This window comes from Felis catus, chromosome F2, assembly GCF_018350175.1.
Source record: "Felis catus isolate Fca126 chromosome F2, F.catus_Fca126_mat1.0, whole genome shotgun sequence".
In the NCBI taxonomy this organism is placed as follows: domain Eukaryota; kingdom Metazoa; phylum Chordata; class Mammalia; order Carnivora; family Felidae; genus Felis; species Felis catus.
This window is the reverse complement of record NC_058385.1, coordinates 54,522,781-54,539,066: the sequence shown is the minus strand read 5'-3', so window position 1 is coordinate 54,539,066 and position 16,286 is coordinate 54,522,781. Positions and strand designations below refer to the sequence as shown.

The following is a 16,286-nucleotide window of genomic DNA, read 5'->3' as shown; positions in this document are numbered from 1 at the left end:
AAAGGTATATATTTTTCTAGAAACAACTAGTTACTGAATATTTCTTTTCCAACATAATAACAAAACTTGTTAAAGATTGCAGACTTGGTTTACTTTGAAAATACCTATGAAATCACATTTAAAATCATCTTCAGTCGTTGACTAGTAATTCTGTAATTGGGAATCACAGCTGCCAATACCTTGGGATCTTGCATGGGGACCATCCTTTGGGAGTGTGCAATTTGAGGTCCAGTCTTCCACCCAAGGCTTGGGTGGGGTGGGGATAGGGACCACCAAATGTCAAGTGGGAGGAGGATAAGGCATAGACTTGGTATATGAAAAATTGCCTGTCTTCCATGGGTTGCAGTTAATTCTACCTGCTCTGTGTTCACTTTGCCCATTTTGAGGCTTCTGATTTGCCCCTGCCCAATCCCTAATCACCAACTTGATTTATTCACTTTTATCAACTTGCATCTCACCATTTAATCTCCCAGTTCAAAGCCTGTATGGGCTTTGTTGTTCTGAGTTCTCCATGTGGGTCTGAGTAGTGTTTTGTCAACTGTCCTCCCATCCCTGCCCAGTAGTTAGGGCAGACCTTGCAAACACAGCCCAGTGTTTCCAGATCTCCCCAACCCAATTCTCTGTCTTTTCACTAAAGGGATGGTTTTTTCCTCAAGCATAATTTTAGACCTGCTGTTCTGACTTGGACTTTAATGGCCTTTTATTAATGAGCAGCTGTTCGTGGTTGAATACAGATTATAAAGTCACATTCATTTCTCAATCAAGCAAAACAAAGCCTTGCGGCTCACAGAGTGACAGTTTTGAATAGATACGTTTGAAAGCAAAGGATTTTCTGATGATAATCTTAATGGATTGTTTTATTGATCTTTCTATTCTAGAGAATCGTGCTTGCTTTCAAAATAATACATTTTAATGTTCTGGAAAATTATAACTTATTTTTTAATATCCATCATCACCATTTAATACATAATATCAGTTGCTTAATAGAGAAAACAAAAAGTCTGAAGCAGCTTTCTTATTTTCTGTTAAAGGAAAACTGACTTTCTGTGAAGGATTTAAATATTTTCCATCACAAATATTACTATAGTATATTCAATTGGTAGTAATTTTTATTGCTAAATACAGGAAGACCCAAGGTTTAAGAATAATTTAGGGTTAAACAACTTAACCTTTAGAAGAGGCCTGGATAGGAATAGAGAAAAATAATCCATGTCTTTTATTAGAAATGGATTCAGGGGCACCACCCAGGAAGGAAGGAAGGAAAATGGATTCAAATAAAAAGATACCCTTAACTCTTGACTTCTGTGTTCCAGTAGTGAGGTTCAACAACATAATACCTCTTTGGCTAATGTCCATGTTGTTATTAGAGCTGTAATATAGTTCAGCTATATTATGAGTTAAGTAGATGTGATCTGAGATCTGGAAATGTAAGGCCATTTATTATTTCTAAGGGTAAATGTGTTAAGATGCCGACAACCAATATAAAGTAACAGTTTATAACACAATCTGTTTCATATGTGAATTGAAAACTTAAAAATGAAACAACACTGAATGAACAATGAAAGCCTAATTCATTCAGCTGTAGCATGATGGACATTGTGGCTTAAGCCTTAAACACATTTGAGCTTAGTTTTCTCATCTGCAAAATTAGATTAATAATTCCTGCCTTATAGGTTTAATTTGCAAACTAAGTGGCATAATGTATGTGGAAATGTGTTGGAAACAAAGCAATAAGGTCAATGGAAGTTTTATCATCTTCAAGTCTAGCAGAATCTTCTTTCAGCTCACAGCAGGGCATAGTGCTTCCAGGAAAAAGAGGAGTGATTTTCTGTTACCAGCAGCCAGAAATAGACATGTTTGTTAGTAACATATAAAAAGGGGGAAAGAAGAAGGAATGCTAAATTTTAAAGTTACATTCCGAGTACATTCCTCAACTCCTTTGCCCTTTTGATTTTAAAAACAGAAGGGGAGGGGTGCCTGGGTGGCTCAGTTGGTTAGCATCTGACTCTTGATTTCAGCTCAGGTCATGATCTCACAGTTCATGGGTTTGAGCCCCACAGTAGGCTCCAGGCTGACAGTACAGGGCCTGTTGGGATTCTCTCTCTCTCCCTCTCTCTCTCTGCCCCTCCCCCACTCATTCTCGTTCTTTCTCTCTCTCAAAATAAATAAATGAAAACTTAAAAAAAAAATACAGAACGTGAAAACAGCTGTTACAAGGAAAGTACCTACAACCCTACCTTCTCCATGCTTTTTCTCACTACTTCTGGGATATTGTGCTTCTAATAGTATCTGTTACCAAGTTTTGTCCATTCTTTCTTCTCAGTATCTATCATTTTAGTACACCAGAATTCTCATAATCATCTCTAACTAGTCTTTTGTATTTTATTTTTTTCTTTCCTCTAAATTAGCTTGGACTTTGCTGTATGATTAATATAAATATTTTTAAAGCTTCTTCACAATAAAGGTCCTGTTCAAAATAGAGATTTGCTGTTGTCCATCAATTCAAATTCACTTGGAAGGACATGTGTCTTGATTGTTGCTTTTTAATCTCTTCATTTCAAATTGCTGCTCCTGGATCCCCCTATGACCATGTCTGGCCCTTTAAAATGTGAGACATACCATCAATTCTTGTTAAAAACATTTCTCTGTATATACTGTTTCAATATAAAAACTTAATATATTTATTTTCTCTCTTCCTAGGGAGAACTTATATGCATAAAAGGTCATCTGCCTGAATAAATTACTGTAAAGAAAAGCCAAAGGAAAATACTCTTGCCACGTAACTGGACACACAAATAAATATCTTGCTCAAAAGGAATTATTTTTTTCTGCTCATAGGCTCTGAGCCCATTACCATAGCAACCACAACTTGTGTTGTCTAACTGGATGTGAATTTTATACACTGTTATTTGAAATGTTAAGGCAGTAAGTGAAGATAAAGTGCAATTTCTATAATATTTTGGAAGGACTTATTTATCTCAAAAATCTTGTAGGGGAAAAGTTTCATTGTGCAGCCTACTCATTTGTTTAATGAAACAGTTTATTCAACACAGACCATCGGCACAGCGTGTGCTAAGCATGTTAGAGAAGTGAAAAGCATAAAGAACACTTACCCTGGAGGAACTTCTCTAATAAAATCAGCTTGTCATGGGTAAACAGAATGCCTGAAAGAACAGTTTTTTCATAGGGAGTTATCTAATTTTAGAATAATCTGATCATCATAATTAGAGTAGTCTATTAGGACCTGTAAGTAAGACAGCTAGAGGCTTGTTACAGCTGGTCAGATTGCCCACAAGTATTCAAATACCTATTGTAACCCCTACAGCAGGTACTTTTCCTTTTGGTCTTACAAATGTGTTTGTAGCTACTCTCTGGAGAGGTGAGTGTTTCCTTCATTGGAAGTTGAACACTTCTTGGCAGCTGGTACTGGCCTGAGGAAGCTGAAAATGCCCACTGATGAACATGGAAGAAAAGTGTGATGGTTCACCTGTTTCAGGTAGGCTTCCTAAACCCAATATGCAATGGATTCAGATCAAGGTTTAAGCACTTCTGTTTTGGAGGAAACAGGCAAAAACTTCAAAGATATACGTGATATTTTATTTATTTTATTTATTTTTTTCAACATTTATTTATTTTTGGGACAGAGAGAGACAGAGCATGAACGGGGGAGGGGCAGAGAGAGGGAGACACAGAATCGGAAACAGGCTCCAGGCTCTGAGCCATCAGCCCAGAGCCTGACGCGGGGCTCGAACTCACGGACCGCGAGATCGTGACCTGGCTGAAGTCGGACGCTTAACCGACTGCGCCCCCCAGGCGCCCCTATACATGATATTTTAAATTATTCTCTTGCCCTGGTATTATCCCTGCCCACATCCCTGGATGGGAAGGATTAATTCCCTGTTGTCTTGTTTCTTTCAAGAATCTTCTGAAACCAGGAGATACATCGTTTAGGTTTAGTATTTCTGCCAAGTAACAAGGAAACCCTGCAAGAGCAAGGGCTGGTATAGGGCACCACATTGTCGGGGACTCAAGCTCCTTGCAACTGAGCACTCAGGGGCTGGCCTTTGTCTCCCTGGCCCAAGGACACATCTTGTTCCACAGGGCAGAAAAGGATGAAGAAAAGTCAAAGCGATGCCTAACAGCCAGCTTTTAAGTTCCTACAATATTCCACAAGATTATTTCCAGTTTTATAACTTACTACACAAAAGTTGGTCATTCCTAATGGCAAGGGAGATGGGGAACTAGTCTTTATTCTAGGTGGCCTGTGCCCAGCCTAAGAGTCTATTTAATTAACACTCACAGTGTTTATTACATGCTAGACCTTGTTCTGGTGTAATAAGAAGCCTAATGATTTATTGGGCCAGGGATTGACATGATATAGGCAACGTTATGGTACTAAAAATAGCAAGAGTGGCTACCATTTACCACCTACCACCTGTTAGGCACTGTTATTGAATTTCATATACATGCTATCATCAGTCCTCAAATACCACACTGCAAGGTAGATATTTTCCACATTTTACGTGTGAAGAAACCGAGAATGAGAAAAACTAAGAACGTGCCTGAGGCCATAGAGGTCATAAAGTATAAACCTAGAATTTGTGTCTTAGACATAAATACGTTTTATGAAAAACCTCTTCAGAATGAAACACTTTCCAGTGCTTGAAGAAAAGTGAGAAGCAGTGAAATGTTGCCACTTGGTTCTGGAGGTAGATTGAATCCTAGCTTTACCATTGGAAGCTCTGTGAACTGGGGCATTTTATTAAATCTTTTTAGGTTTCAACAGTGTCCTCATCTGGAAAAGGGGACAATGACTTCACAGGGTTATTGTAAGGAAAGAGTCCACATAGAACACTCAGCATATGTCTGACACATAGTAAGCATGTGGTGAATCTTTATTTATTGTTATTGTTAGTAGTAGTATTCTAATTTTTTTAATGTTTATGAGATTATGTCCTGAGCCAAAGTCGGATGCACAACCGACTAAGCCACTCAGGCAGCGCAGTGGTAGTAGTAGATGCACCATCTGGGAGTCACTGCAATGATCAAAAGTGATAGAGCTTAGGAAAGAGTAGAAACAGTAGTACAAGACATAAATGTTTTACTTACCAGAAATATAGGAAGACATTCTTTTTTTTTCTTTCTTATTAACTTATCCTGTTCCTTACATTGAGCAAAGTGGAAGCATTATATTTATTTTACGAATTTTTCACATCATGGATAGAACAATCCTAATATACCAGTAAATAGCCACTTCTAACATTAAAAAGTATTTCTAAAAAATTAAAAATGAATTTCTAAGACAGCATTGTTCAAAGAAACATTTTTTTAAAAAGGTGGCCAGCTTATGAATGAAGGCTATTTAAAACCTTTTTGTCTAGGATTCTTAACAGCAATGAGTCCGACACCAATCCATTGCGTGCCTCAAACCTCTGAGCTTCCATAAGCCTAATTAAATCCTTGTCTCTTGCTTTGGCATCGCGAGCTAGTACATCCAATCCTTCCCCTTTGCAAAGGGTCTCTCAGCATAGCTATTTCTAAAAAACTGCTCTCCAAAAATCCTCCAATCTACCTACTTAAAAAGGTTGTACATCTTTGTTTGGTACACCCCCCCCCCCCCCGCTTTAAAATGTGTCCTAGCCAAAACTTCTATTTTAATACCTAGTTAAAACTGCATCCCTAGGACCTACAAAATAAATCCAAGCTCCTCTGATGGCATGGCACAGAAGACTGCTGTCTCTCCTTCCAGCCTTGCTTGGTGCCGTTCCTTATGTCAGATTGGTGTTCCAGTAACATCAGACTGCTTGCTGATTTCCCCACATTCCATGCTTCGTTTGTCCACTAAAGAGCGAATCAGGATCTACTAGTGCTGGATGTTTTGTTACATGGCAGGAAGACATGCTGCATAAGGAGTGCCCTGCCTTCAAGGAACTCACCATCTACTGGTGTTCCAGCCTTCGTTCTTGCCACCACACCTCTGCCAGGACTCCCTTCCTTGGTTCATCTCATGCTTTATTCCTCAACACTCATCTCAGGCATCACCCTTGAGCTGTGGTCCTCACATACTGTTTTGCATCAGTGTTACCTTTTTCCAGGACTATTTCCCCAACTACTTTGTGAGCTGGTAGAAAGTAGAGACAGCATCTTATTCCCTGTAGTCTTCTCACTAGAATGTCTCATATCTAGTAAATGCTAAATAGATTTGACTAGATAGATAGATTTGATTAAATAGATTTGTTCAGTTTGAACAAAATGCCAGATTTATACAAAGATATTTGGATTTGCTACCTGGTAAATGTTTACTATTTTTCTTAACCAAGATTAACAATGATGTGGGGTGAATATACTAGGAAATGGCAGACAGAAGAGAAAGGTCTGAAATTTGTTGAATGTTCGCAGCTGTTCCCAATGCTTCCTTAGTGTTGTTACTTGCTGGAAGGTAACTTTTCTGAGTATCAGCTTTTCTTGCTCTGGACATAGCTACAATGCCTTTATTGATAGTTCTTCCTCAAAATTAAGCATTTCCTTTAGAATTTTCTGAGTAAAAAGTACAATTTTCATAGTATGAGAGCTTTTGGTTAACTTATCTACATTATGATTTTTTTTGCATTCCCTTATTTTATTCTCTTAAAAATACATATTTCTTGTGCTATAGCATGGGATTGTAGGAAGCTACACTCATAGCTGAGGCATTTTTGAGTGGGAAGAACGTAAGCAGAGATAATTTGGGCTTTTTCCAAAAGTTTGCTCCAGAGACAACAACAAAAACTCTTAGAATGGTAGCCAGGGTTTGGCAGGCCCAGAAATCCAGGGCAATCTAGAATTTCTAGGATTACTATAGATCTGAAAATCAGCAACTTTGTCTGAAAAAGGTATAAAACAAATCTAATTTCTCCAAAATCCTAAGAAATTAGAATGGTTTAGATCATTGGAAATCAGAGTGTCATGAATGGATAACGGAAGTCAGATCCCCCAGTACATACACAAATTCAAAATGCTTCCAATCTGATCTAAAAGTGGGTAAGTCGAAACTAGACAAGCTCTTGCACATAAAGGACTCTATGATTTGTAGGTATAGCAACTTGGAGGTGGCATATCTGCTTCCAAATCAAAGATTTCTTAAAGTATTTTTTTAGATGAAATAAGAACATATGAATATAAGGAATCAAAAGACTTATATTTTGAAGAAATTTGATTTTTGTCATGAAAGCGAATTAGTACATTTTATATATTATAAAAATATTTTTTGCTTATTTTCTTGAAACTGCTATAGGCTTTTTCTTGTTGCACAATAAAATAGCTCATAAAAAGCAGCTCTTGTGTTTTTGTTTTCAGCCTGTTCTTCGGAACAGCACACTTTTAGTTGCATCCTGAAACGTGAAAACAATACAAATATTTTTTTAAGTAGCAGTAACATCTAGTGTGGTTTAAAATATGTTTCATTCATTTAACATTTCTAAAATTTCATGGTATGGTTAATAGGGCAAAAGCAGTACTAAAAAATTAGTATTTCAAAGTTGACCATATATTGTTAGAATCAATAATGCACTCTTTTTGTGGAACTGGGGAGAGACAATAATGGTGCTTAAATTTTGTATTTTTCACATTCAAGATGTCATTTTATTTAGTGGAACTTTATGACTTTCTTACAAATAGAAGTGTTAATTCAGAATGCAAAGTTATAAAAATCCCAGCATTTCATTTCATTAATAGTTGGTATGGTGTGAATGCACCCCACCCCCAAATTCCTACATTGAAAACCTAACACCCAATGAAATAGTATTTGCATGTGGGGCCTTTGGGAGGTGTTTAAGTCCTGAGAGTGGAACCATCACGATGGGATTAGTGTTCTTATAAAAGAGACCCCCAGAGCTCCTGAGGCCCTTCTGTCCTGTGAGGGCGCCATCAGTGACCTGGCAGTGGGCCCTCACCTCACCATGCTGGCACCGTGATCTCAGACTTCCAGCCTCCAGAACCATGAGAAATAAATTTCCAGCCTCCAGAACGATGAGAAAGCCACTTAATCTGTGGTATTTTGTTATAGTAGCCCAAGACTAGGACAGTGGTGTTTAAATCATTTTATGTTTTAATTGAAGGATAGATTACTGAGCGATTATTTAGTAGGAGAAGATGTTGATTAATTTTTCTATCTGGAGAAAAAAAGTCCTAAAGAAAATGCCAAGAATAGGGGCACTTGGGTGGCTCAGTCAGTTAAGCGACTGACTTCGGCTCAGGTCATGACCTTGAGGTTCATGGGTTTGAGCCCTGCATTGGGCTCTGTGCTGACAGCTCAGAGCCGGGAGCCTGGTTTGGATTCTGTGTCTTTCTGTCCCTCCTCTGCTCAAGTTGTCTTGCTCTCAAAATAAATAAACATTCAAAAGAGGAAGGAGGAAGGGGAGGGGGAGGAGGGGGAGGAGGAGGGAGAGGAGGGGGGAGGGGAAGGAGGAGGGGAGGAGGGGGCGAAGAGGGGGGAGGAGAAAATGCCAGGAACAGTATTATTTACTAATGACTTGAAAATAGAATTTTCTGAATTTTATATAATCCCAAAGTCTTTGGGAACAAGCAGGCTGAAAGTCAGTGAGGATAATTAGAAAACAATGCATTTAGTGAGTAAATACAAAATGCACAAAGATATACTAAGCAGTACTTATACCTTATAGTTTAATGCTTCTGAGAAGAAACAAATTCAAGCAGTACCTGTAATGCTATTGTAAAATGGACAACTGGTTTTGCTTCATTTAGAATTCTGGCATAAAAATACAATAACTTGTGTGCTGATCATTTCCCTCTTGTCCCTTAGTTCTAAACCCACCCTTATTCAGCTATAAGAGGCCAGGACTGAGTCTCTTCAAACCACACTTCTCCCTTGACAGCTGTCTCCTAATTAATTTCTGCCATTAAGAGGAAAGAACAGATAATTCCTGTTTGATCATTGTTCTTGAAACCCCAGCCTCCAGTTTGTTCTGCTACTCCCAGAACCAGCCTCAATGTGTCCCTTCATCCTGACCTTATCTATGTTTAAATTTAAATTCTGGTCTTGGCTTTTATTGCTTGAAATTCTTCAGTATCCTTTTAAATTATTACCCCATCTCAAATTCTTCTTAAATCTTTCTTTGGATTTTGATTATTACTCAAATATAAGAATCTAATTAGGTATCTTAAAACTTAGAATATTTATCATCTTTTGATATTTGGAGATCTGTATTGGTTCTGTATAGATCAATCCTGATTTTTTAAATTTTATTTTTAATCAGGGTGAAATCCATATAACATAAAATTTTAACCATTTTTATTTATTTAAAAATTTTTTAAATATTTATTTATTTTTGAGAGAGAGTGAGTGAGGGAGGGGCAGAGAAAGAGAGGGAGACACAGAATCTAAAGCAGACTCCAGGCTCTGAGCTGTCAGCACAGAGCCCAACATGGGGCTCAAACTCACAAACCGTGAGGCCATGACCTGAGCCGAAGTCGGGCATTTAACCAACTGAGCCACCCAGGCACCCCAAATTTTAACCATTTTTAAAGTGGACAAGTAGCGTTAGGTATGTTCACACTGCTGTGCAACCAATCTCTAGAACCGTTTTCATCTTCTTAAATCTTATCAGTATTCTTTATGTGATACTTTCATCTCATTAGTCTGTCAGAAACTCTTCATCATTCCCCTATTAGATAAACTGCAAACTGATTAATACCTGCCAATCTAAGCTTTTTACTGTTTGCCTATATTACCTCAACTCAAAATTTCCTCCTATGTCGGCAGGCAGGACTTGTCCCCCTTTTAATATTTAAAACCAACTAAACCACATTTTTAGCACCTATGACAAATACAGTATGTGGTCTTATCTTCTGAGTACTCACAGTTTATTTAGTGAAGGAAGGTAGATTTGAATTTGTGTAAGTTTAATACAAGTATACCACAGGAAAGGCTATAATAATGGTAGAAACAAAGCATAACTGGAGAACAGGGGAGAAGAGAATTACATGTATTAGCGAGTGGGAAGAAAGAAGGGAAACCTGGTGGAGGAGCTGGATCTGCAGCAAGGCCTGGCAGGATGCCATGAGCAGAGAAAGCCCAAAGGGAGGGAATACGTAGGATGGCAAGAATCTTTTCTAGGAATGATTTGTCACAGGAGGAAATCTTCAAAACTGACTTCAGGACCTTTGGTGTTGATTACAATTTGCATGTAGTGAGGAATCTTTGAGGATCTGACATGACAAATCACTACATGACATCACTACATGTCATAAATCTGACAGCTATATGGAGGATAGGCTGAAAGTGAGGAGTTCGGAAGCAGGGAATTCAGGAGGCTATTGTAAAAGGTCAAGAAAGAAGTAATAAAAAAGAAGAAGTTGTAAGTGGAGCCCCAAGACTTTAAAGGAGGAACAGATCTGTAACATTATGGATGGACATAGGGCAACTTGAAGGGACATGGAGCTTGAAGGAAAAAAGCCTAAGAAGTATCAGCCTGAGAGATGAGAAAAATGACCTCAGCATTAGCTGAGATGGGGTACACAGCACCTGATGGCCCTAGTGATTGGTTCAAGAATGGATGTGTGACCCAAACTAGGTCAATGATACTGCTTTGGGATTTTGCTGAAAGTGTTGAGAAAGAGGTTTGCTCTTTCTGCATTAGCTGCCGGGCTGGTAGAACGTACATGAAGACACAGGTGGAACCCTTGCCATGAGGTTGTCTGCCTGAGAGTGAATCTACTACCATCAAGGAGCATGGAGCCCAGAGATGGAGAGACATAATTTTTGGATGACATCATGTGCGTGCTTAGGTCTAGTTATAGCAGAAATCACAACTGGAATTCCCAGTTAAGTGAGTTCATTTTACTGCCTAAACCAATTCAAGCTGAGCTTCTGCCCCTTGTAACTGAAAGAGAGCCCACCATTATCTTCTCATTCCCCACATTCCCATATGCCATCATGTAATGTGAATAACATTTCCTGTAAGGTTGTCTTTACCTCCACCACTGAAGCTATTACTTTCTCAATGGCCAAGACCATGTCTCTGTGTTCCCAGTGGTGCCATGCACAATGGTTGTGCCCTTGATCTCTGTTTAGTAAACATTTACTGGAACCTCAGTATGTGGAGACATATACATACATTACATAAGAAATGAACTATGCTTACCTAGATTTATGTTCAAAATCAAAACTGTGGCCATAAATGTTTCCAAGAGCAACACTCTTCCCACCAGACAGCTAATTACTACAATCACTGTCTGCGCAGCTGTGCCCACAGTCGATGCTTTGCTGCTGCTGCTGTCACTGCTGCCACTGCTGCTGCTGCCACCATTGGTGCCACCACCACTAGCGACAGACTGTGCTGGTAGGCTCAGAGTCCCAGATTCCACCCGGGCAATATCATCCAGTATAAATTCAATCTTATAATTTTTTCCTAGGAGGAAACATCATTATAGAATTTGACTTCTTTTTATAATTTGTTTGTTTTCACACAGACGCAGTTGGGTTTTCATTGACTTAAAAGTACTGTATAATTCCTAATGAAGTATTTTTGGAAATTGAGCCAAATAGATTTATTGAAGTATAAACACGCATAGAGGAGGTCTCAGAGTTAGAGTTCCAACTGCCCATCAACTGTGGGCAGGGGAAATCTGGCTAGATTTTCTTTCTGTAGCATCAGTACTTGCTTCTTAGGGATATCTTCCTAGTGCTCAGGACTAGAGAGAGGCTGCTTAAAATGAGGGACAGTAGGGAAAGGAAGTAAAAATACTGAGCCTCTGTTCCATCCCTGGATACTTGACCTGGAGTAGAGAAGCCTCAGCCTCAGCTGGGGGCGATGGGGGTGGATACCGAAATACTAAACTTTTTATTTTGAAAAGTTTCAATCACAGAAGAGTTGGAAGAATAGTACAACAAAAACCATATGCTCTCCATTTTGATTCAACAATTTTACTGTTTTTCACACTTCCTTTAAGTCAGATGCTATTTTTGTGTTGCACGATTGTGACCCTTTCTTCTTACTTCCATGCAGACAAGCTTAAGGAAACTTTTTAGATATTTTTAGAATGTGGAACATAAAAAGCTTATCCAAATATTTTTTAATCCATATGTTAAGTCTCCCCGGTTTTGAACATGAGATAACCAATATATTTTTCCTTGACATAATTGCTTCTACAACTCCTGCTGTCATTAATAATGGCTACCACACCGAGTTTGCAATTCTTATCCAACCCTGAAGTTTTCATTCCTCTCCTTCTGTTATCTTTTTTAAAAAAAATCATTTCTGTTTTCTTTCTTTTCCTCTCTGTCCCTTCATCCCTCCCTCCCCCTCCTTCTTTCTTCCCTTCCCTTCCCTTCCATCTCCCTTCCTCTCCTTCCCTTCCTTTCCCTTCCCTTCCCTTCCCTTCCCTTCCCTTCCCTTCCCTTCCCTTCCCTTCCCTTCCCTTTCTTTCAGAGTATAGTTAGATCTTGACCTCATTGTGCTTTCACAAACAATGCCAGTGCATTCTGTAACTTTCAAGACAGACGGTCCTTGTTCTATAGAATTTTCTGCCACCATTACAATCCATGACAATGGCGTATTTAAGTCTTTCCTTTTTTCAGTTTGAAAAAAACTGAAGTTTCGTGGCAGGCGTATTTTTTTCTTAAAATGTACTGTATTTTCAGTATGTTTTATATATACTGTGAGGAAGCCCAAGAGAGCCTTGTGGAGAGGCCACTCCCTGCAGGAGAACTGAAGAACCTAGCTAAAATCCAAAATCAAAACCTTAGGGATATGATTTCAGTCAAGCTATTCCAGCTAAAGCTCCAGACATCACTAAGCAGATATAAGCCATCCCTGTCCAAATTACTGGCCCACACTGTTGTGAGCAAGTGAAATGGTTGTTTGAGCCATTAGATTTGGGGCTGGTGTGTTATGTAGCAATAAGAACAGAAACAAGCACTTTATATCATATAGGTTGCCAGGTAGACATGTCCCAAATGTTGTTATCCACTAGGAATACTATTTTTTATCCAGATTGCTCAAAGATGCGGATTCAGCTGTTTACTTTATTCTTCTTCCACCCTTTTCTCACTTAATTCTCACATCCCCATTTTCTGTGTGAGAAACCACAACCCATACCTCCTCTCTATCTTGGCCCCTGCTTTGCTTCTTATTGAGCTAAAAGTAGAAGAGGGTGTGGTGTCAGGCTCTCGGCTGATCTGCAAGGGGATTTCCCACTTCCAGTAACTATGGGGGTTGCCTACCAGAGTTACAAAAACGATGCTTTGTTATTTTTTTCTCATGTGCTTTGTTGTTATTACAATTTTATAGTGGTTAATCTACCAACTAGATAACTGATCTAAAGATAATGAAGAGATGACTGTCGTTGGTGTTCCTTACTATATACAACCAGAGAACTGAGACCGTACACTTGATGAAAGTAATAAAGTAGGACAGCAGGTAAGCAAGCAAGAAAGAGATTAGAAGCAATGGCTGTTCTCCATAGCAGTCAGATAAATACTTCGAGGGAAGCTTTGAACTAGGAAGGAAAATTTAGTGTATAAAAGGGGGATGATATTTTGTTATCACAATAAAACACCAAAACTTATATTATTGTTTCAGCATTCCAGTGATACTGGTTATTTTGGAACATTGCTATTTGGAAGTGGCACTTTGAAGAACATAGTGTCTAGGTTGGGTTTTTGCCACTGGGTACCATTTGGGTCCACCTTCATGAGGCAGTGGGCAACCTTCTCTTCACCTGGGTTCTTGTTAAGTGCCTCACTTTCCAGAAGAGGATCCCAGTTCTACTACCATTTACACTGATTCAGAAAGACTTAGGCTCTGCCCTTAACCAGCAAGTGTATAGGGCACTCTAGGTACCTGTCTAGGATCACAACTCATTTTCATTTGAGTCCCATCGAACACTGGGTTGAGATACTGCTGCCTAGTAGGCAGACCAAGCTTGTCTGGTTTAGGGTACCATCAAAGCAAGAAGAAGTAAAAAATAAGAAAAAAGATATTAGGGGGAATGATTTTTGTCTTTGATATTTATTTAGTTGATATGAAAAGAATCAGACTATTATTGGAATTTCTTTTACTTATTTTACTCTTCACTTTTTACCTTTATTCTCACCTTTAGTATGTATATATGTGTGAGAGAACAGTGGTAAGAAGTGGGGAGTACCAATATAACTTTTCAGAAGTTAGGGCCTATAAAGTTCTTAAATGGGCCCAGATTAATGGTAAACAGATTAACAGAAGCCTGTCTCAAGTATAAGTAATTTATCTATTTCTCTCTTTTAGATACTCTACAATCTATCACGAGTAGATACTCTACAATCTGTTTTGGCCTCAGTAGGAAGGCTTTTACCAATTGCAGTTATGCCATCAACCCGTATAACAATAATATAAGAAACATCACAGTGGAAGTTATAACTATTTATTATAATATTGAAGATATCACTTCATACAGATTCATTTGGTATACTTTATGAAAACTCATAGGACACATTTGTTCTGATCTCAGAACAAGTTATAATTCTCCACAACAACTGGTTTGTTTACTGGTTTTTCCTGATGGGCACTGTGGAATCATAATGCTTATGTTTTCTCCTTTGTAATGGCTTTCAGAAAGCTTAGAACCCACTTCTCAGTCCAACTCTGAACCCCTGCATGGGGCATTAAAGTTATATTAGCCTATCTTATCCTCCCTTTTCTTCAATTTGAAAATCTATGTATTGCTTGTTTTTATTATAAATGTAATGCATATTTAGTGAAAATTTAGAAAAATCAACAAATGGATAAAAATATGAATCATGATATAATTTTGATGCACAGCCTCAGATTATCTGTTTAATTTCCTTAATTACCTATTTTAATTTCTATTTTGTTTTTGATACTTTTGTAAGCTAGATGTTATCTGAAATGTTCTTTGAAACAAGGCAGGTATAGTGTTCCAATTTCTATAATTTATTGATCAGAGTATTATAGAATGCTTTGTTCAATTATAATTATCCCTATTTTTGGATGTATATGTGAAGATCCAAAATAGTACACTCACCTGTTCTAAGAAGAGTAAGGTCTGTATAGTTGGCCCAGCAGCTGCTGAATGGAATTGTTGTATTTCCACTAAGACCAGTGATGTGGTTATTATTGGAGTCCTTTAGTATGGCCTTCAAAGTCAGTGAAGTAATCCCAACTGATACACAATCACCCTAAAGAAAAAAGTAATAGATGGGGCGCCTGGGTGGCTCAGTCGGTTGGGCAGCCGACTTCGGCCCAGGTCACGATCTCGCTGTCCGTGAGTTTGAGCCCCGTGTCAGGCTCTGGGCTGATGGCTCAGAGCCTGGAGCCTGCTTCCGATTCTGTGTCTCCCTCTCTCTCTGCCCCTCCCCCATTCATGCTCTGTCTCTCTCTGTCCCAAAAATAAATAAACTTCAAAAAAAATGTAAAAAAAAAAGAAAAAAGTAATAGAGAATTATAATTGTCCTGTTCCCATGCTTTTTTTTTAAGATATGCAAAACTATATTATTTAAAATGCCTCAATACAAATTTGAAATCTGTAGAAGCTTCTCCTGTACAAGGAGTTCACAAATATGGGTGGGCAGTGGAACAAGTTCATTGAAAAGGAACATTTTTAAAACAGTAAAATATTGTATCCACAGGTTTTAGTCCAGTTTTCAAGGGGTAGTGAAATCCTCAGGTTGCCAGCATACCAGGATTACAGAAGTTGGCTCACCTTCCAGAATTTATAGCTTAATTCCTTCACTCAGTTAAAGCTCTGGGTTATAACTTACATCTGAATCTACTGCCTTTACTGCAGGTTGCTGAGAAAATGGCTGTCCTGGCTGTGCTGCCACGGGCTGAGTGATCACTGAGAGTGAGGACACAAAGGCCACATGATGAACAGGAAATGCAAACCTTTCAACTGGTTGGGCAGTCACCTGTAAATTAACGGTCATGAGTGATGAAGTGGTTTTCACATGATAAATTACAGTCAGTAGCAAATTCATCTTAGGCTAAGTGTAATATGTAATAATAAGCGTAAAAATATCCTTAATATGTGAAATTAATTTTCTTAAAATATTTCCCCCTGATCAAATTCATGAAGCACTGTTATAAATATTCAAAGAAAATCACATTTTATACCAATAAATAATTTTTTAGAAGATATGCTCCTTTTTCAACTACTTTATCATTTTAGTATAGCATTAAAAATAGCCAACGTTAATTAGAAAGACATGCTCTCTAAATTATTGCATTGAAATATAAAGAGTTAAAATAAGAAATAAGCAGCAATGTTTTAAATACCTAAGGTATATTTTT

The 16,286-nt window shown here is 38.2% G+C and overlaps 1 protein-coding gene and 1 long non-coding RNA gene across 6 annotated transcripts in view; one reads left to right on the top strand and one right to left on the bottom strand.

Moving 5' to 3' along the window:
* The first annotated feature begins 2,085 nt into the window (after positions 1-2,085).
* On the top strand, positions 2,086-16,131 carry LOC123383024. Its single transcript, XR_006592213.1, has 3 exons — positions 2,086-2,608; positions 2,701-3,496; positions 15,784-16,131. It is a non-coding gene; the product is annotated as an uncharacterized LOC123383024 (long non-coding RNA).
* Positions 6,477-16,286, bottom strand: part of PKHD1L1 (PKHD1 like 1) — a 158,118-nt gene continuing 148,308 nt past the window's right edge. For 4 of the 5 annotated variants that reach the window (XM_045049585.1, XM_023248273.2, XM_045049583.1 and 1 more), the window contains 4 exons: positions 15,758-15,904; positions 15,022-15,175; positions 11,142-11,408; positions 6,477-7,370 (listed from right to left, as the gene is read on the bottom strand). In XM_045049585.1, the coding sequence (XP_044905520.1) occupies positions 7,360-7,370; positions 11,142-11,408; positions 15,022-15,175; positions 15,758-15,904 (579 nt within the window). In that variant the 3' untranslated portion in view covers positions 6,477-7,359. The remainder of the gene's footprint in view (positions 7,371-11,141; positions 11,409-15,021; positions 15,176-15,757; positions 15,905-16,286) is intronic. The other variant, XM_045049586.1, reaches the window with a different exon arrangement.